The 20704-nt window shown below is 37.1% G+C and overlaps 5 protein-coding genes across 6 annotated transcripts in view; 2 read left to right on the forward strand and 3 right to left on the reverse strand.

Annotated features, from left to right (window-relative positions):
* LOC104824870 (protein NEN4) overlaps positions 1 to 1232 on the reverse strand; it is a 1890-nt gene extending 658 nt beyond the window's left edge. The window contains exons 1-4 of the mRNA XM_010557056.1: positions 671 to 1232; positions 519 to 565; positions 318 to 381; positions 9 to 174 (exon numbers count right to left, since the gene is read on the reverse strand). Of these exons, the coding sequence (XP_010555358.1) occupies positions 9 to 174; positions 318 to 381; positions 519 to 565; positions 671 to 1114 (721 nt within the window). The 5' untranslated portion in view covers positions 1115 to 1232. The remainder of the gene's footprint in view (positions 1 to 8; positions 175 to 317; positions 382 to 518; positions 566 to 670) is intronic.
* Positions 1233 to 1319: 87 nt separating this feature from the next.
* Positions 1320 to 6387, reverse strand: LOC104824869 (bifunctional aspartate aminotransferase and glutamate/aspartate-prephenate aminotransferase). The gene is made up of 10 exons (XM_010557054.2): positions 6162 to 6387; positions 5468 to 5705; positions 5264 to 5357; positions 5065 to 5168; positions 4638 to 4886; positions 4450 to 4563; positions 4249 to 4332; positions 3764 to 3934; positions 3574 to 3687; positions 1320 to 1707 (listed from the first exon to the last, which is right to left on the reverse strand). The coding sequence occupies exons 1-10, from the start codon at positions 6299 to 6301 to the stop codon at positions 1561 to 1563; spliced, it is 1455 nt and encodes a 484-aa protein (XP_010555356.1). The 5' UTR covers positions 6302 to 6387; the 3' UTR covers positions 1320 to 1560.
* A 400-nt stretch (positions 6388 to 6787) lies between these two features.
* Positions 6788 to 8764, reverse strand: LOC104824871 (trafficking protein particle complex subunit 12-like). Of its 2 annotated transcripts, none has more exons than XM_010557057.1 (2): positions 7539 to 8764; positions 6788 to 7117 (listed from the first exon to the last, which is right to left on the reverse strand). In XM_010557057.1, exon 1 carries the CDS (start codon positions 8746 to 8748, stop codon positions 7540 to 7542), a length of 1209 nt encoding a protein of 402 aa, XP_010555359.1. In that variant the 5' UTR covers positions 8749 to 8764; the 3' UTR covers positions 6788 to 7117; position 7539. The 2 variants fall into 2 exon arrangements, with proteins under 2 accessions (XP_010555359.1, XP_010555360.1); XM_010557058.1 differs by having other exon boundaries at positions 6788 to 7130.
* Positions 8765 to 12088: 3324 nt separating this feature from the next.
* LOC104824872 lies at positions 12089 to 13593 on the forward strand. Its single transcript, XM_010557059.2, has one exon. It carries the CDS (start codon positions 12220 to 12222, stop codon positions 13450 to 13452), a length of 1233 nt encoding a protein of 410 aa, XP_010555361.1. The 5' UTR covers positions 12089 to 12219; the 3' UTR covers positions 13453 to 13593.
* A 4563-nt stretch (positions 13594 to 18156) lies between these two features.
* Positions 18157 to 20704, forward strand: part of LOC104824873 (ABC transporter D family member 1-like) — a 9219-nt gene continuing 6671 nt past the window's right edge. Inside the window, 6 exon segments of the mRNA XM_010557060.2 lie at positions 18157 to 18440; positions 18935 to 19080; positions 19216 to 19498; positions 19794 to 20018; positions 20114 to 20311; positions 20444 to 20703. Of these exon segments, the coding sequence (XP_010555362.1) occupies positions 19019 to 19080; positions 19216 to 19498; positions 19794 to 20018; positions 20114 to 20311; positions 20444 to 20703 (1028 nt within the window). The 5' untranslated portion in view covers positions 18157 to 18440; positions 18935 to 19018.

Below are 20704 nucleotides of genomic sequence, written 5' to 3' on the forward strand. Positions count from 1 at the left end.
CGTGTAGGGTACCGCCCTTTGGTAACCCAAAGAAGCCGTCGTGGGAGACTTTCGTCGTATGCTTTCTTCGTTGCCTCCAAACTTGGTGTTGTTGATGTTATTACTTCTGCTTCTCGTCATTATCGTTGAAGGGCTTTGCAATTTTCCATTCAATTTGTTTGGTAGGCTAGACTCCTTTACATCACACACACACACAATATATATATATATACATAATATATATATTAGAGATATATTACACAAATATATTTAGAGAAACACACACGTGTATATTGATTCTATTGAGAAATTGTGATTTGAGAATACGTGCGACGTACCAAGAAAAGTACGGTGGCGCAGTGCTTGAGGACCTCTAGATTCATCCGAACATCATCGAGACTCCTGCGTATATATATTCACATAGTTATAAATTCGTATATTATATGCAAACACATGCACAATTACACATGCTTTAAGAGATGCGTGTGTGATTATGATCGATGCATGCATGCATGGATCATGGATGTACGTATACCTACCTATGCTTTTGTTCTCCAAGACCGAAATAGGCAGCCAAACTTGCCATCTAAAACATGAACGAGTAAAAACTTGTTAGAGTATACGTATGAATTTGATTTATTCCATACGTTTTTTTTGTGAATATACGGTCGGAATTAATTATGGTGCATACCTTCATGTTACCAGCTCTTCTTCCGAACTTTTTGGATAAAATCCCAAGAGAATCAATGATCCCCGCAGGCTCAGGAGCTGGCTTCCCGATCTGTCGGAAAGCGTCTTTGATTCTGACACAATCGAATCTCCTGATGTTGTGTCCTGCCCAAATCCGACCGTTCAACACAGCGTAGATCTTGTCAGCCACTTCCTCGAAACTCGGGGCCTCCATTACCGTACCTCTCGTGATTCCACCGGACCTAGACGACCTCAAGGAGACCACGGCCAAGTCCTTGGGTCGTACGAGAGTGCTGAAGCTCTCGAGTTCTATAAGTTTCCTCGGACAGACAACGATGGCTCCAAACTCGAGGATGTGAAAATGCTGCCCGGGTTTGTTTGGCACGTTCGTTTCTAGATCGAAGAAGACGATCTCGTTGTCGTCGGTAAGTTCCTGGATTTCCATCGTTTTTTTAAGTGATTTTAGAGGTCGGTTTTCGGGTTTTTGTCGTCTTGATCTCGTTGGTTGGTAAGAGTATATAACGTAAACGGGAGAGGGAGGTGGGTTTGCCTTATGGTGCAAGTCTATGAGCAAAGTCTGAAGGGTAAAGAACCAACTTCTTTTCCTTATCCAAACAAGAAGATACCTTTAGGGGGATTTCCTTTGTATATTCATATCCAAGAGAATTTATTCCTCTGATTTCCTGATTAGGTTACAGGTGTTATGTTTTCCGCAAAATGACAGGAAAAGCAAAGATCACATCACACGGAATCTTCGATTTTCAACCCTAATGAATGAAAAGTACAACAAAGCATAGGAGGGGGGGATAAGATTACTTGAACTACAAGGAAAGGAACAACAGTCAAGAAAGGATTGCTTCTTGAGATTGGCACGGGTTTTTTTCGGAGATTTTATGGATGGACTGAGGCCGTGGCTCGGAGGGGAAGGAGGGCTTTCTTGATCCTCTCCACCGCGGCTTGTAGGTTGTTCAGAGATGTCGCGTATGAAATACGGATACAGCTATCGTCTCCAAAAGCATCGCCAGGAACCATTGCAACCTTCAAACCCCAAACCCACAACTTATCAACTTTTTTTTCCGACAAAGACTGAAGCTTTAATCGGTGGTGATTGTAGATTGTTAGTATTTGTGGCTCAAATTATGTTTAGAAGACTTTGCATGTACTTTATATTATATGGTTTATGTGTATTAGTTGGTTTTATGTTACGTATTGTTGTGTTTGTTTTATAAGAAAAAAACTAACAGTGGTATCAGAGCATTTTGAGATCTTTTTGGGCTTGTGGTGAGAGTTGTCTGAGATTTTTATGGAAGTTTTAAATGTAGTTTAATGTTTTAGTGGGTGAGTAACTGTTTGCACAGTTACATTTCGTGTCTTATATGTATATGTACATTATGTTGCAGAAAATTTACAGAGAGTTGCAGTTTGTTTATTATTGTTCTCTTTGTCTTTTATGTGTGAGTATTTTTGTGTATTCAAAGGAGAGGGAGAGAGAATCTCTCTGAGAGGAATACGCCAAAGACAAGGGTGTGATAATGTATTTGTGTGGGTCATATGTGAGTGTATTGATTAGTGTATTTGTACGTGTTGTTGTGTTTGTTTTATAAGAAAAAAACTAACAGTGGTATCAGAGCATTTTGAGATCTTTTTGGGCTTGTGGTGAGAGTTGTCTGAGATTTTTATGGAAGTTTTAAATGTAGTTTAATGTTTTAGTGGGTGAGTAACTGTTTGCACAGTTACATTTCGTGTCTTATATGTATATGTACATTATGTTGCAGAAAATTTACAGAGAGTTGCAGTTTGTTTATTATTGTTCTCTTTGTCTTTTATGTGTGAGTATTTTTGTGTATTCAAAGGAGAGGGAGAGAGAATCTCTCTGAGAGGAATACGCCAAAGACAAGGGTGTGATAATGTATTTGTGTGGGTCATATGTGAGTGTATTGATTAGTGTATTTGTACGTGTTGTTGTGTTTGTTTTATAAGAAAAAAACTAACAGTGGTATCAGAGCATTTTGAGATCTTTTTGGGCTTGTGGTGAGAGTTGTCTGAGATTTTTATGGAAGTTTTAAATGTAGTTTAATGTTTTAGTGGGTGAGTAACTGTTTGCACAGTTACATTTCGTGTCTTATATGTATATGTACATTATGTTGCAGAAAATTTACAGAGAGTTGCAGTTTGTTTATTATTGTTCTCTTTGTCTTTTATGTGTGAGTATTTTTGTGTATTCAAAGGAGAGGGAGAGAGAATCTCTCTGAGAGGAATACGCCAAAGACAAGGGTGTGATAATGTATTTGTGTGGGTCATATGTGAGTGTATTGATTAGTGTATTTGTACGTGTTCTTGTGTTTGTTTTATAAGAAAAAAACTAACAGTGGTATCAGAGCATTTTGAGATCTTTTTGGGCTTGTGGTGAGAGTTGTCTGAGATTTTTATGGAAGTTTTAAATGTAGTTTAATGTTTTAGTGGGTGAGTAACTGTTTGCACAGTTACATTTCGTGTCTTATATGTATATGTACATTATGTTGCAGAAAATTTACAGAGAGTTGCAGTTTGTTTATTATTGTTCTCTTTGTCTTTTATGTGTGAGTATTTTTGTGTATTCAAAGGAGAGGGAGAGAGAATCTCTCTGAGAGGAATACGCCAAAGACAAGGGTGTGATAATGTATTTGTGTGGGTCATATGTGAGTGTATTGATTAGTGTATTTGTACGTGTTCTTGTGTTTGTTTTATAAGAAAAAAACTAACATAGATTCGCCAAAAACATTTTTTAAGATCATGTCCCAAAAAGGATTAGACAATTCAAGATTTCCTTGTACCATTTGAGAAAGTGGGGGAAAAAACAAGAGAAAATAGCCTTTTCAAGAACATTATTCAGCAAAGTAAGAATCATTTTCAGTATATAGTTACCTGAGCCTTGTCAAGGAAGTATAAGCACAGAGACTCAGAGTTGTTGATTACACCAAAACCTTCGGCCTCTGCTCCGTAGTAAGAACTGAAGTCGACAAAGAGATAAAAAGCTCCCTGCAAGAAACAGTAACCCGTGTAAATTAAGGCATTGCAGAGATATGAACGAGGGGACAGAAAATCTATTAGCTACCCGAGGGTCACAGATCTTAACGCCCTCTAATTCTCCGAGACTTTTGACCAAGAAATCTCGTCTCTCTCTATACGCTTCAACCATCTTTGCTACTGTTTCACCCCCGGCTTTGCCCATCCCTAGTGCAGCAAGACCTGCTTTCTGAGAAATGCTACTCGCTCCTGAAGTAAGCTGGCAGACACCAACACCAGTATCATCAGTCTATAATCACAACTCAATTTACCAAGTAAAATATATATATATATATGTTCTTTTATTGTTCTAAAACGACTTCCCGACAAAATTGAAGGAACTTTATACGAGTAGAGAGAGATGAAGGTAGAGCTAATTATGTATTGCAAGCGCAAGGCATTTAACGGTATTGTACTAAATCTGCTTTTCGTGCATCCAGATATATGATTTCTTCCTCTTTTCAGAGATAAATGAATCATAAAAATGCTGAAAAGAAGACAAAAGGTGAAAACTTGGAGAGCTAAAGACGTTACCTGGCCTTGTAATTTACTGCAAGCAGCAACAAAGTGTTTGGGACCAGCAATATACCCAAGACGCCAACCAGTCATAGCAAAAGCCTGCACAAGTCATATCAGGCAAACGGATCAAGCCTTCGACTTAAGGAAAAAAACAGTTATACTCAGAAGTGTGCTTGATTTTATCGACTATATCAAAAGCATTTGCGATAAGCCTACCTTGGAAAAACCGTTTATTGTCAAAGTTCTTTCGTACATGCCTGGCAGAGATGCAAAGCTTGTGTGTGTGGCCGGAGCATAAATTATGTGCTCATATATTTCATCAGAAATCACCTGGATTGAATGCGGATGACTTAGAAAATTAGCTTAGCAAAAATACATTACGAGATCGAGTTGTGTCCAAATACCAGAAGTCTAGGATGCTTAGCAACAATTCGAGCAATATCTTCAAGCAATTTCCTTGGATAAACAGCTCCAGTTGGGTTGGAAGGAGAACAGAGAATCAGAAGTCTAGATTTGTCAGTCAATTTAGACTCGAGATCCTTTGGATCCAGCAAGAAGTTATCAGAAATCCGCGTAGGAATAACCACAGGTGTTGCATCGGCCAATCTAGCCATTTCAGGGTAACTAACCCAATATGGTGCAGGAATTATAACCTGGAAAAAAAAAGATTTTGTTAACTCGAAAACCTTTTTCTCAGTTGTAAGGCACTCATGCTGTCACTTAGGGAGGTGATTGCTTCAATAAGACAGTAAAAAAAATCCATTTACCATAATTCCGGATCAAAAAATTTATTACGGAAAAAATGTATCCATCTTGTCGATAACAGATTACCTCATCTCCAGGAGAACAAACTGCAAGTACTGCTTGAATGATGCTCTGTTTAGCTCCATTGCTAACCAAAATTTGATTTGGTGCATAAGATAGCCCATTTTCCTCTGCAAGCCGGAGATGACAATAAAGCATTTAACACCGACCAAAACAAGAACGAGACACAGCAACACAATTCCACATGTAGTGAATCAACACTTACCTTTCAACTTCCGACATATCGCTTCACGAAGTTCTGTAGTACCTGCATTTAGCGTATACCTAGTGTGACCTTCCCGGATTGCAGTAATCCCGGCCTATGAATCAACAAAAGAATCAACCAGAATCAGGCAAATCATAATAGAAACAACTAAAAGGAACATACAGAAAACGGGCAGGCCAGTTAAGAAATGTAAAGACATATGACCTCGGAGATAACAGCCGGTGTGTCGAAGTCAGGCTCTCCTGCAGCTAGCGGGATAACTGGAACACCAGCTTGGACAAGAGTGGCTGCCTGGTCGGATATAGCCATAGTCTTCGACGGCTTCAGAGAATCAACACGCGGGCTAAGAGAGACATCTAGTTCCGGTTGGAAATTCTCGGTATCATCTGGTTTCGATATGGCTCTAATTCTCAATGAAATTGTCCCTCTCGCCTTACAGTTCCTACACCAAATTCAGCAGCAAAATGCCATTTCTCAGAGGAGTAATTACCATGAACATGGCTACATAATTGTTGCATCATCGACAAATGAACCTAGACCTAGCAAATGCGGAACCGATTTCAACTAGACAGCTTACCTAACACTCCTAATCGGCGACATTAGCACAAATGAAGCAACATAATAGTGGAAGAATCTAAACGGAATTGAAATTTATTACAAATATCTTAACCTTACAATCGTAAGAACAACAAAAATGTTATTTCTGGAATGATTCAACAAAAACCCCAAGCCACATTAACGGGAGAAACAAAGAGGTCAGATTCCAACACAACTGGGAAACAGATCGTAGAATCACTTCAAGCTTCAAATTGTCCCGTTGCAACGATTTAACAACAAAAATTATCCGACCAAACACGAAACTCAAATCGATGACAAGAGAGAAGGAGATGAAGCTCACGAGAGGGAGAGACGACGGGGTAGGTGAGACCGGAGACAAATGGATCCGACGCGCTTCGGATCGGAGCAGGGATCGCCGCTGCGACCGGCGGAGAAGGCATATCCACCGGAGAAGACGGCGGAGGAGCTCTGAGCCGCCATTGCAGGGTGGTAGGTGAAGAGAAATACGGGTTTGGTATGGGTTTCTGGATTCGGGTTTATATAGGGAACGGTACGGTTGGTTGGTGATGATGTTGATTACTGTATACAAATTACAAACAATATAATCAAGCCACTGGAAAAATATTATATATAAACAACAAGATTTTTAATTTGGCAAAAGGTGGTAGCTTTTTTTTTTTTTTTTTTTTGCAATAAGGTTGGAGGAGTTGGTGTAACTAATGGATTATATAAGAAAAACCCACCAACCCATTTAATTTCTTTATTAATAAATTTTATTCAAACCAGAATTTATTATCAATCCGCTTGTTATTTGTAACTTTTAAGATAAATTATGTATATTTTTTGCGTTGCATATAGAATCCTCGATTTCAGATTTGATTACATACACGCCTCTCCATTTGAACACATTTCTAATAAAATCTTGTGCCCTTTGTATGTCACTTTCTTCTGTCTGAATCTAAAGGATGATTTCAAATAAAATCTTTTTATATGTATTGTTTTCTAACAAAGAGGTCAAAAATGAAATACAAGATTTCAGAAAGTGTACAAAGCTGCTAAAGTGTTGGGTGAGACAAGGAAGAGTTTCCTACGGCCATTACTGGTGAGTTGAAGCTCGCAACTCGCCAGTGAAACCACCGGCCAAAACTGAACAAATCGCCGGGCCGAATCCGAGAAACCCTGTGTTGATACTCATGCCGGGAAGACCAAAATCGATTTTCTATCGAGCCCCGAGGTTGAAGTCCTCCAGGTATGGGAACCCATCTTCAAAGAATGAGCTTTGCTCATCTGAAAACTCTGCATTTGAACACTAGAGATGTGAAATGAGGCAGTAGCTAAGTATTTGGTTCATGCCTTGCAATATTGTTTCATGGGTTTCCTTCCTTGTAGCTTAGAAAGTAAACTAGTATGAGGTGAATCTCCATTATTCTCATGGACCAAAAAGATTTGGCTAGAGAAGGGAGCAAAACACTGAGCACACTTTTGGACACAATTCAGGAAACGGGCTTGACTCGGATGAGTTCCCAACACAAGTTTTCCCTTCAGAAACTACCGACCTTTACATCCTTCGAAAAGATGGTGCCTTTGCACATCTACTTTCCTTTCATGACCCTTAGGACTTGCAAAGTTATCTATCCAAGTCATTATACCATTGCTATGCTATTCGAGTATATGTAAAAACTAGAAAAAGGATCGAAGAAGAGAGAATGACATATACCTCAAACCCTGGTGCAAGATGAATCAAAGTCATCGGGAGCGACACGGGCAATCCAATTGTTCAGCGTTCGCTTGATATCGGTGTGATTAACATAGGCCAGCTCGTACATACTGCATAAGTTCACCACCAAGCTCTCGTTCAAAGCCACAGTCGGCACTCTCTCTAATGCGTTCTCCAGAACCTTGATCGCATCTGAAAGATCTCTCAGATACATCAAACAAAGGGCCTTGTTGTTGATGGCAACAACATCCGAATTATCTTGTTCCATGCATTCTTCATACTCCCTCACAGCCGAAACATAGTCCTTCCCCACCAGATAGATTAAAGCCTTGTTCCTACCCACAAGGTTTTTGAACTCTATCTCATTGAGTAAGTCATTGTTCTTTCCTTCATTCATCATCTTCTCGACCCGATCAAACGTGCATTTCGCTCCTTCTATGTCACCAAACTGCATTTGAACGTATCCTAGTTTCGAGATCAAAACCGGATCCAATGGATTGCGATTAAGCAGTTCCTTTATCAATTCCATGGAAACACCAAATTCCTTGTGACCTAAATGGAGTCCTAGCAAACAACTCATCACAAAAACTTCCCTTCTCTTCCATACATCCACAGACGCATCCAGGTTTTTGGATTCTTTCTCTCTGATTCTCTCTCGAACGAAATCCAGTAAAATGTACAACCGATCTAACCCTTCCTGGCGATTATCGAGCTTGGTCGGAATCAAAGCATAAAGCCACCGGAGAGAGAAAGGAACCATGGATCCTGCCCGATCCGGATAAATCTCCGGGTAGGATTCGTACCTGTAATGCGAGCCATCGAAATCGTGCAATGAATCGAGCTCCTGAGCAGCATCGGCGGAGCGACGAAGCTTCGTGAGAGCCAAAACCTGGAAAGTGAGATAGGTGAGATGCTCGTGGGGCTTGGAGAGGAGCGAAGAGGCTCTGGCTCGAGCCACCTTGTCGAGAATGGCTTGCCACGAGCCTCGGGTGGCGAGTTCGTGGAGTGAATCCAGATCGTGAGTCAATTCATCGAGCGGGCCCGATCGATCCGGCGGCGTATCGGATACGGCCATGACAACCGACGCGTCTGATCCCGAGGTGGTCGCCTCAGCACCGGCGCCGATGGACTCGGCCATGGCGGTTTCGTCGGAGCCGGAACCGGCGGTTTCAGAGGGGGCGAGGTCGGGTTCTTTAAAATCCGGGTCCATTGTTCGGCGGCCTGATATATGGTTAAACGTGGGATAGAGGCATTTTATTTTATTTCCCTAATTATATCCTTTTTCTCAGTAAAAAAATTCTGATTAATTTTAATTTCTCTAAAAGACAAATAAATGATAAATTGCGGTTTTATTTTGATTTTTCAGAATACTATTAAGATACAGTCTGTCACGCTCAATTTTAAAAATGAAATCGCTAATAGAAAAAATGTTTTGTGCAAACTATACAAACTAAATAATATTCCCTCCGGGGAGTCCCCAACCTAGTGGTTAATGACAATTCCCTCTACCATGAGGTTGTGGGTTCGAATCTCAGGTATGGTACTCCCCTTGAGCCGGTCAGCTTTACGAAGCTGGTTTACCTGCTCTGCGTGGTTTGCCGGCTACTGCGTAGAGCGGTGGGTTTTCTCAGGTCCGCGATGCTGTCCTGATGCCGTTCTCGTCCGGCCTATGGGCTGAGAGGCATTGCGGTGTCCGGTGTCCGACCCGAAGGGTTGTAGGATAGGGGTTTCCCATCGTACCACAAAAAAAAAAAAAAACTCCCTCCGTTTAATTTTACATGACGTTTTGGAGTCATTTTTTATTTCAAAATAAATGACGTATTTTTTGATATTTTTTCTGAAATTATCCTTCATTAATAAAGACATCATAATTAGAAAGGGATATTTTAGACAAAAAAAAATTATTTTTTATTAGTATTTAATTTTAATATGGTTATTCCTATTAAATATAAAATTTCTTAAGATGATTTCGTATTTTTATTAAATGGGCCATCGAGTTTGAAAGTCCAATATTGTTATTTCTATTAAATATTAATTTTCTTAAGATAATTTCGTAATTTTTATTAAATGGGCCAAACCAGGCCCATTCCATTGAGCATCACGTGCTTAAGATCATGGGTTTCAGCAAAAGAGCATCACATGTTAAATTATCTTGTCCTTTTTTTCTGTATTATTATGCATTCACAAGATTAAAGTAACGATTTAAAATCAAACAGTCGATTAAATTCATCATGATGAGAGATGTTTAAATTCCTAAATGATATTATTATTATTATTATATAACTACTAGCAAAATAATGTATAAAATAATAATAATAATAATAATAAATGGTGGACAAAAAAGTCAAATATTGCAACCCTCGTGATCTAAAGTCCACATTTCGGAAACTAATCTGGTAAGTCAAAGACCTTAGTCACTCGTTAGATCCAACGTCTTATATTAATGTATTGTTTTTTAAAAGAATTTTGATGGAGTTTTTTCGGGTGTTGCCAAAACTGTCTCAAATTACCCAACAGTTGGTGGCCCAGTGGGTGAGAGGTGACAAAGTCATCCTCGAGGTCATGGGTTGGATTCCACTTGCGGGGAGAGATGTAATTTATGGATCAAAATGGTCCATATACAAAGGGTGGTACCTGACCTAGGGTGGATATAGTCGGATCGAAGGCCCGGAGAACCATCCTGGTTATAAAAAAAAAAAAAACTAACGGTCTCAAATTCTGTCTTAATTACAGAAATGAGAACGTAATAATTTCCTTTCATGTTTTGGTATGTAATCGCTCTATATATAAATAAAATATATATTATAGGAAATCGAATTATCCTAGCCATAACCTTCAAATAATTATTCACATCTCATGTGCCATAACAGTGGAGAGGGACCAAAATAAGTGGTAGGCGCCCGAACAACAAACAAGTTAAAATACCACTTAGCATCACATACATTTGCCTAATCTTATGTTAATATAATAAAATTAAAACCCTTGCTATATGTAAATTAGATCAATCAATTACCCTCGCATATATATAACTTTAAATTCCAAATTTATACTAACTATCCGTAATTCTCTCACGTCTATTTTCCTAACATTCTTATTAACAAAAATCTATTATTTTGCTATAGATAGTATACATTAAAATGCAATTTCCTTCCAATAAACTATATGCTAATTAACAGGTATATATTATTTCTATAATTGTTATTTGAATAAAGATTTTTCACATTACTGTACGTAAAATGATAAAAATCTCTAAGGATCGCAATTGGAAAATGTGAACTTTAAATTTCGTTTTAATATAGTTTCAAAGCAAATGAGGTCAAAGCAGACACGGAAATGGAGGACTCACTGGTCCATTTGGACAGTCTAAGAGTCTTCGTGACACGTCAGCTTAACGACGTTGATTAAGACATGTTGGGGTATTAATTTAAGTAAGATTCCACTTAACGTTGATTTCCAATACAATTAAATTAAATAAATACATAATATAATAACAATGGGGTTAAGAGAAATGGTTACAGTTTACCAACTCCAATTATAAGGTCTTTTTGGTTTTGTAATTAAAAAAAAAGATGTGACATTTTAACGTTGGAAATCCAATATATATCAGATTAGAACATATATAAAATTGATGTGTGAAGTTAACAAATGAATTCAGAAAATTTTGTAATCAGGGTATGGTTAAAAATAATATATATAGATGGATATACCCTTATCATTTTTATTATTAATATTTATATAAAATAATGGAAAATAACATAATATATTATATTCACCCGAATCAAATACTTTGTAACTTTACGAATAGTGGTTGACTTAACTGGTAAATGAGTATGCGCAAAGAGTGTTTCACTCTAAATTCGAACCTCTCTTGATAAATCATATATTATAAAAAAAATACTTTGTAACTTTCAAGATGCATCGATCCCTAAATGAAATTTAAATTGCTGTATCTCAAACAAATACTAATTTGGTAAAAGCCAAAGAATCTTACAATATAAGGGGGCAATTGAAAACGAGTAACAAAAGGAAGAAAGAAAAAAAAGATATGTCGTTTTTGTGTCCATGTGACTGATCTACTAACCCTTTTTATTCTTTCTTTTATTATCTATTTTAGATTTTTTTTTAAATGCGATGGATAATATTTTAATGGACATATTTATCATTCGTTGTCGGAATTATGAAAACGTAAAATCACAAATTTTGTCAAAGACTATATAACAAGAATATCTTTAACAATGTATATGGTTGATACAATGAGATTTCATATGGTAGAACAATTGGAGTTATTATGTAAACATTATTCTTGATTAAATGAAGAATATAATTAAGCCATATTAATATCCGATCATCATTTCGTACTAAACCCAATATTAATATGCAGCATTGACATGGAAAGATAGAATCTGCAGATGGCGGTGGGTCGAATAGTGATGAACATTATTGATATTATCAATGACTTGTTTCTCTGCTATTCCCATTTCCCTTTCACACTAACATAATACACACGTGTATACGTATAGACGCACGCGTATATATACATACATATACGCACAGTGTCAGTCCTGCCACCTCTCTCTCTCTCTCTCTCTCTCTCATGGATTACGGATCTATATAATAAACATGCTTGCGAAACTCTCTCGCTAGATCTGTCTGAGCAGTGAGAATACTAGGTGTCAGAGAGATGACAATGGCTCCACTCTCGTACTTGAGTTTCAGGAAGGTGCTTTTGCTGTATCTTATTCTTTTCCTCTTCGCTTGTTCTTGCTCTATCCGTTTTGTCTCGTCGGAAACTTCTGCCGGCGAGTTTCGAACCGATCAACGTTCACGGATCAGAAGATTGTTGGGGAAAGATGTTGAGTTCGGCGAGGGTGGGATTGAGGCTGTCTCTCCCAAGAAGAACCAGACAAAGCTCCTCAAACAGATGTCTTCTTCGGCCAAGAACCAGACCAAGCTCATCAAATCTTCTGACGCGACCAAGGGCTCTGAGCTCAAGAAGCTCACTTCCGGCCCCAAACCCGGCAATTCCACCAAACCCATCAAGAAATCGTCAGATCTGTCCAAATTAAGCTCGCCCAAAAACAAAACCTCGTCAAAAAGTTCCCAGCTTTCCGCTCAGAAAACCACGCCCTCTTCGGAAAAACCCGACAAAACCGAAAAACCCACGAGCAAGAAGAAAGAGATCAAGCCCTTTTGGCTGGACGACGAGGAAGACGATGACTTGGTCAACGAATTCAGAGATCTACCCACGAAGTTCCAGCGATCACTCATCCCGGACCTCGAACGAATCTCCAGCACGTCCAAAATCTACATCACCAAGGCAAACAAGGAGATGACGAGGAATTTCAAACCCTTCTTCGGAACCAAATACGCGCCCACGATCGCAACAGCAGTCTCCTTCATTTTCATCTTAGTCCCTCTACTTTTAGTTTCTCTCATCTTCAACCGGTTCAAAGCATATTTCTCTCTCCAGAAGATCTTGATCTTCGTCCAGGTCTACCTATCAATCTACTTCTCGATCCTTTGCCTATCGTCCATCGTCACTGGCCTCGAACCGCTCAAATTCTTCTACGCTACCTCGCGTTCTACGTACGTATGGCTACAGATTATGCAGACCCTCGGCTACGCGATGTACCTGCTGCTCCTGCTCATGTACCTGGTCTTGGTGTTCTACACAGAATGTGGACTGAGCCTTAGATTATTGGGCCTGGCCCAATTTTTCGTGGGCTTTGCCGTTGGGCTTCATTATTACATGGCGGTGTTTCATAGGGTGGTGCTCCGACAGCCGCCGAAGACGAACTGGAAGGTTCATGGGATCTACGCCACGTGTTTCCTTCTGATTTGTCTGTTCTCTAGGGCAGAGAGGAGGAAGAAGGAGTACGTGGAGGATGGTGGAGGAGAAGGCAAGAAAAATTGATTTTTCTTTTTTCTTTTTTGTTCCCTTTTTCTTTCTATATTAATTTCAGTAATTTGTCAAAATGCGGTCGAAGAACGAATTACATCAATTAATTGTATTTATTTACGGATACGTTCTGAATAAAATCTCTCCTTATATATATATATATATATATAGTTAAAATCTCCTTATATATATTTAAACCATGAATGTAAATATTGTATCATTTTAACGAATTAATATCCAATATCTTAGTTGCAAAAACGTAACTACGTATTACAATTGTTGGCTAACGTTGTCAATCATGATGACTAATGACCTGACCATACAAGATTGCATAAATTAATAAACTAAATACATTGCAATTGTGCCCTACATTGGATATATCAGGACGATTTTTTTATTCAGTTAATGTAAATTCCAATTAATCTATGATATACAAAAAAAAACGTTGTATAATTTTATCTGGTTAATGCACTTTTTTAATGCGTATGATAAAATAATTTAAATTTTATTTGGTAAGATAATATGAAACTAACTTGATATTTTTTTTTCACATGTATTAATTTCTTTTTTTCGCGGTTATTTCTAAATAATATTATATGCTTTCCGCTAATTTCTCCATATACGAGGAGTAGGAGTCGAATCCAGCAAAAAGACGAAAAGGGTATTCCATATTGTGTTGGATTTCCCCCCTAATGGTACCACAATGTTCATACAAATTTTATCTTTTGTAGAATATGTTGATATCCCATGACAATAGCTTTTTGTACTTACACAATATAGATACCATTTCAGTGTTCGTATATATTCCCCTATTGCTATCAGTTTTTGTTTGTTACATGTAATTATAATTTCATCATTTTTCATTTTGAATCGTGTGTTTTGTTTGTATTCGTTATTATTTGTTCTTATTTATATAAATCTTGGACCAATTAGTTAGAAAATTTTTGGGACCAATTTGTTTATCAATTAAAAAAAACAAGAAGAGAAAAATGAAGGGGCCAATATTGGAAAGTAATCATGCAAAGCATGCTCTCATCCTGGGTTCAAACTCAAGCGTGGGGAGAGGCATTCACATGGGCTTCCCCGGTCCTCTGGGAGATGTAGTCGGGCCAAAGACCCGGTGAACTTCCGGATTATCAAAAAAAAAAAATGGAAAGTGACTGGGATATATAGAGGTTTACGTGCATGGCAACAATAAAAATAAATCAAATAGCATTATTAGTCAAATGAGATTGCGCTTATATTGCAGAGACACAAATACTGTTTTCTAATACATGCAATACATATATATATATATATTTATATTCGCAGTAAGTATATAGAATGTCCACCTACAAAAAGTCCACGAATCTTTTTTCCAAAAATTTGTTCCATCTTCCGGTATATCCTATATATGTGATTATGTATCGCCTTGGGACAATAATTATAATTACAAATTATATTACAATAGGTAAATTAGATATAACACAAAACAATATCTATATAGCCCCATAACCTAACAAATGCTCCTCGCAAGCCAAAAGCCCTTGGACTATTAGGGTTATGGTTTGATTAGAACTGCGTGGGGTCCGCGGCATGAACGGAGGGTATTTTAGTCATTTAGGCATCTGCCGACGGGCTCGGGATTGCGTTTGTGTCGGTGGATCCACGAGTTTTACGGAACGACCGCGACGCTGTTCACTTTTAAGTGTCGTCTCCTTGTCCGACCCTCGGAAACTATGCAAGTTCGATATTTATTTTTATCGCTTACGTGGTCGGTAAAAATGTCCACGTGGCGTACGATGGGGAGTTTCACGGTGAAACCTGGCAATCTGGGCCGTTCATTTTTTCAACCCCCTATCCACGACGTTACGGTTCTAAGCGGATTATGAATTTATGATGAGGGGTTTCAATTTATATTAGTTGCCGAATATATATTTTTTCAAGCCGTATTGGTTTCATGTTGTACTTATTGAAATTGATTAACATTTGAATATATAAAAAATGATCCCATTCCCAATCAAATAAATTTTTCGGGGGGAAAGGGCTTTCATTCTCGGATAAAATAATTGACGTAACTACAAGTCTACTGAAAGTATTCCCGATCCTCTGAGAGATGTAGTCGGGTGAAAGGCTCAGTGAACTTCCGGATTATCAAAAAAAAAAAGTTTACTGAAAGTACGAATTCATAACAGACAAAACTATAAATATCTATCCACATCTCACTTCTGTATATAATAATAATAATAATAATAATAATAATAATAATAATAATAATAATAATAATCACCTATCGTCTTCTTAGATCTCACATCACATGCATGTGATGGAGGAGGGGACAAAAACCTCCACGTTTTGTTCGTTTATTTGAGTTTCGAGTTTTTATATGCGATATTGTAATGATCGGTTGCATTGCATGGTCCGATGGTTCAGAAATATTATTGATACTATATAATAATGTATTTAAACGATAAAAAAAAATATTAGTATAAAATATTAGGTTAAGGATTTTTGTTATTCAAAATTCAGTGAAGAAAATAGTTGACATGTGTGTGTATATATATATATATATATTACGTGTATACGTATCTAGTCATGAATTTGAGTAGATGTTATACGGGCTTTTCCTTGACGATCAATTTTGGTGAGAAGAAAGCCCACATTTATCGCTAACTTGGGCTTCGTATGAATTGTAAGGCTCATTTATTATGTGTTATTTGAGTTTGGTCTAACGTTTTTAATCCGAAAGCCCACATTACATATATAAAATATTATCGGTTTCGAGTGCTTTTTTTTTGTTATAAGAATGATATTTATTTTATTTTACTAAAAATGGGTATTCCGTATTCGATCGTGACTAAAATATGCATGGCTTTGTGTAAAATGGTATACATATAAAAGGTAATATGATTTTTTATATGATGTAATATGTTGTCGTTATAAGGAAGTCCAATATGATCATGTAATAAAACTAAATGGGTCAGTGCATAGATATGTGTGCTCCAACAAGGCACGGTCCAATTTTCATTTTCCATTATCGTAGAGAAGTCTTATACTTGTAAACTCACGTAATTGTATAATGAAATAAAAATGAGGAAAAATCCACCTAATTGTTATATTATTTATGAAAAATAGGCGAATTATATAAAATTATTTATATAATAAAAAAAACCCATGCATACAAAAGACTATATCCACAATAATATAGTAGCCTAAATTCTCGAATTACAACAACAAATAAATATATTTTTTGTTAAAGCCAACAAATAAATATTTTTAGTACCCTTTTAATCTATACTAAATTTAAAGCATCTTAAATAGAATTTTCTGAAAATGGTTTCTTCTTGGTATCAAGAGTAAACTAGTATTCATATATATATATATATATGGTAAGACTTTTTGTTTGAAAGATAACATATGTTTCATCGAACCCCATGATTTTGTCATTTTAAATATTATTTTCTTATTAAATTTAGGTTAGCACTAATGATACCTTTGGATATATATATATATATATCGAAAATCCCTAACAATTTTGTTTGAACATGGATTATAGAGTTTTCATGGAACTTATGTCATTTGAATTTTTGAATTCGTTTTTCAAACACAACCACCAATCATGTTAATTATATCAATAATAGACCAACTACAAAAATTAATTGAAATTGACAAACAACAAAATCTAATAAATATACATATACATATATATATATATATATATCTTATTTTAACACAATTACATTTCATACTTTATGACTCAATATTTCTTAAATTGTCTAACTATATGATATTTAACTACGAATAACCTCAATTTTTTTTATAATCCGCAAGTTCACCGGATCTTTGGCCCGACTATATCTACCAGAGAACCGGAAAAGCCCATATGAATGCCCCTCTCCACGTTTGGGTTTGAACCCAGGATAAGAATATGCTTTGCATGTTCTCTCACCATTAGACCACCCAAGTTTGGGTCGAATAACCTCAAAATACATATGATTCCAAAATACATCCAATGCATAACCTCAAAATTTCATTATTTGTAATTGAAGAAAATAAGTAAAAAAAAACTTTCAAATGTAGTTGGAATTCTATAGTTAAGTTATTATGTCTTAATCATCATTCAATTTTCACCTTTGACCAGATTTAGGAAAAGGAAAGTGAAATTAACGCCATATTTTAACCAACCATATATTCTAATATATAATCTGTATGAATATATTATATATAAAAGTCTTTTTGGGTAAACTTTTATTTTTTTTTAATTTGATCATATCAAGATTTGCAAAATAAAATTTTATGTATTATTGACAATTAGAATGAGTTTAAATCGTAGTTTATCCTGGATTCTAACCCAAGCGTGGAGAAGGGTATTCACCTGGGCTTTTTCGTTACTCTGAGAGATGTAGTCGGATATCACACCCGTAAATTTTCGGATTATCAAAAAAAAATCTTATAATAATATAATAAAAATAGATAAATCCAATCTAAATAGGATAGATACTAATATCTAAAATCCATATAAACTTAACTATTCTTAATTCTAAATAGATCATCCAGATACACATCTCTCTCTATCTTTTCTTATTTGATTAATTTTTAACAATTTTTTTAAATTTTTTAAATAAATTTTATTGTGATGCGAAAAAAAAAATGCAAAAAAAAAAAGGGCAAAAAGAAAAATTTTAAACGACACGACTATAAAAGAAATTATAAAATTTCTTTTGGCACGTGCAAATCATCGTCATCTCCCTCTTCCCGAGCTTAGGCACACAAGTCTCTCTCTCTCTCTCTCTCTGTTGCGGCGGTCTGGTGCGTTCTCGGTCGTAACGTATTCCGGCGAGAAAGCGACGGCGTCTTAATTTTCATGAGATAGAATTTGGAAAGCGGAACCTGAGAACTAATTTCGATTCTTCGTGTCGTTCCGAGTTGGGTCGATTTGCACACGCGAAGAAGCGTAAACTGAGAACGAGGGAGGCAGAGAGCGAGAGATTTAGCTTTTTCCGGTCTGAATCGTTCGTGCTGAGGTAATTGACGTGTTTCCCTTTCCTTTTTTTTTGAATCTTTTGCTGTTGATTAGAAATAGAAGAGTCTCGATTCTTCGATTTCAGCTGTTGTGAGATTTGTTCTTTAGCTATGATGCTGTCTTGTCATATGTTAGCAATTTTGTACAAATCGGGGAATCACGTTTCTTGGGTTTTCTGATTCAGTGGACTACTGGGTTTGTGAAACGGATTAAAATCAAACTCGGTATTGTTTTTTTGACACTGGGAAAGAGAAAACTGAAGATGGTTTTGGTTCAGACAGTGCTAATGGATTCGGGAATCTAGATTTTAGAATATGGAGAACAATAGTAGCTGTTGCTGCTTTCTCCTTGTGGGTTTTTCTTTCTATCGGGCAATAAATCTTTTGTGCGTTGCTATCTTTAATTTGTTTTTAATAGAATTTTCCGTCAATTATAACTTGGGTTTTCCTAATTTTCATGTGATAATCTTCTGAGTTCCATATTCATGATTCTCAGGTTGTTTTGGCTATCATTAATATCGAAAAGAACCTAGATTTTGGCCCTGAGAGTTTCCGGATCGTGAAGAAGTGAATTATCAGAATGCCGTCTCTTCAGCTATTGCAGTTGACTGAACATGGGCGGAAGCTTGTGGAGTCAAGACGGTAACACTTCTCCTCTCTTAGTTTCTTGCCGCTTATGGTGTCCTTGAGACCAGACATGTCCTGTTTCCCTCTTGTTCTGCCTTGAGAAATATATCGTAATGTTTCATCTTGTTTAAACCCTTTTGATTTCCACAGGAAGTCCATTCTGCTAGCGGCTGGGGTTCTGGCCGCCGGTGGGACTGCTGCATACCTGAAGTCGAGGATCAGCTCCCGAAAACTTGATTCCCCGCATCATTGCAATGGGCACAGTGGTGACAATGAGACCTCAGAAAAGTTGATAAAAAATGACAAAAATGCAAAGATAACCTCAAAAAAGAGGAAAGGAGGATTGAAGTCACTTCAGGTTCTGACTGCTATTCTTCTATCTCAGATGGGTCGATTGGGCGTGAGGGATCTTCTGGCACTAGCGGGCATAGTGGTACATATTTTCTATCAATACATGTAATACTTTGTTGTTCTGTTTGTAATTGTATGCTTCGACACGGAATTGGTTACCATGTAGAATTTTTATTTGCATTTAGTGGAAGAATAAAACTGGACTGCTTTGTTTGTCTTGAGAAACCACTGTCTAGATATGTTAGAATTTGGTGTAAACTTTTAAGTGTTGCTTCTTCGTTACTAGTTCCTGAGAATCTCAATTTCCATCCTGACGGAAACACTGGGCTAATTTTTAGGGTGTAGCAATAATCGTATTATCATCCTACTGCTTGCAGGTGTTTAGAACTACTTTGAGCAATAGATTGGCAAAAGTGCAGGGATTCCTATTTCGTGCTGCTTTCTTAAGGCGTGCTCCGCTGTTTTTACAACTTATCACCGAAAATATTCTATTGTGTTTCTTGCTATCGACAATGCACTCTACGTCAAAGTTCATAACTGGGACCCTAAGTTTGCGGTTCAGGAAGATATTGACCAAGCTTATCCATTCTCATTATTTTGAGGTAGCTACGACTGTCCCTTCTGGATCAGGCTGGATGATTTATTCTTGGTTGCTTTGTGCAGTGTATAAATTTCATTATATTTACTACTGTTGCAGAATATGGCATATTACAAGATATCACATGTGGATGGTCGGATTACCCATCCTGAGCAACGAATTGCAAGTGACGTACCAAGATTCTCTTCAGAGTTGAGTGAACTTATACAGGATGATTTGGCAGCAGTTACTGATGGTCTGTTGTATGCATGGCGCTTGTGTTCCTACACCAGTCCAAAATATATCTTCTGGATACTGGTGATTTCTCACTTTCTCTTCTGTTTACCAAGGTTTATTTTTTCTCGAGCCACTTGAGTTGCTGTGCATCTGCTCAGAGTTTAATTCTTTATTGATGCTATCCGTAAACTAACCTGTACAGTTGTTGTATAGGCCTATGTGTTGGGAGCAGGGGCTGCAATAAGAAACTTCTCTCCTTCTTTTGGGAGATTGATGTCTAAAGAACAGCAGTTGGAAGGGGAGTACCGGCAACTTCATTCTCGCTTAAGGACCCACGCTGAAAGTATTGCTTTCTATGGTGGGGAGACCAGAGAGGCGTCTCATATACAACAGAAGTTCAAGAATCTTGTTAGACATATGAGAACAGTGCTTCATGATCACTGGTGGTTTGGCATGATCCAAGATTTCCTGCTG

This window comes from Tarenaya hassleriana, unplaced genomic scaffold (genome assembly GCF_000463585.1).
Source record: "Tarenaya hassleriana unplaced genomic scaffold, ASM46358v1 Cleome41, whole genome shotgun sequence".
Taxonomy (NCBI): domain Eukaryota; kingdom Viridiplantae; phylum Streptophyta; class Magnoliopsida; order Brassicales; family Cleomaceae; genus Tarenaya; species Tarenaya hassleriana.

What these genes read in the sequence shown, in the direction of transcription:
- LOC104824869 (XM_010557054.2), bottom strand. Translation starts at nt 6,301, where the DNA reads ATGGCGGCTCAGAGCTCCTCCGCCGTCTTCTCCGGTGGATATGCCTTC. An exon ending in CTAAGCATCCTAGACTTCTG is followed by an intron (nt 4,564 to 4,637) that starts GTATTTGGACAC and finishes CATTCAATCCAG; the next exon opens with GTGATTTCTGATGAAATATA. An exon ending in GCAGTAAATTACAAGGCCAG is followed by an intron (nt 3,935 to 4,248) that starts GTAACGTCTTTA and finishes GGTGTCTGCCAG; the next exon opens with CTTACTTCAGGAGCGAGTAG.
- LOC104824871 (XM_010557057.1), bottom strand. Translation starts at nt 8,748, where the DNA reads ATGGACCCGGATTTTAAAGAACCCGACCTCGCCCCCTCTGAAACCGCC.
- LOC104824872 (XM_010557059.2), top strand. Translation starts at nt 12,220, where the DNA reads ATGACAATGGCTCCACTCTCGTACTTGAGTTTCAGGAAGGTGCTTTTG.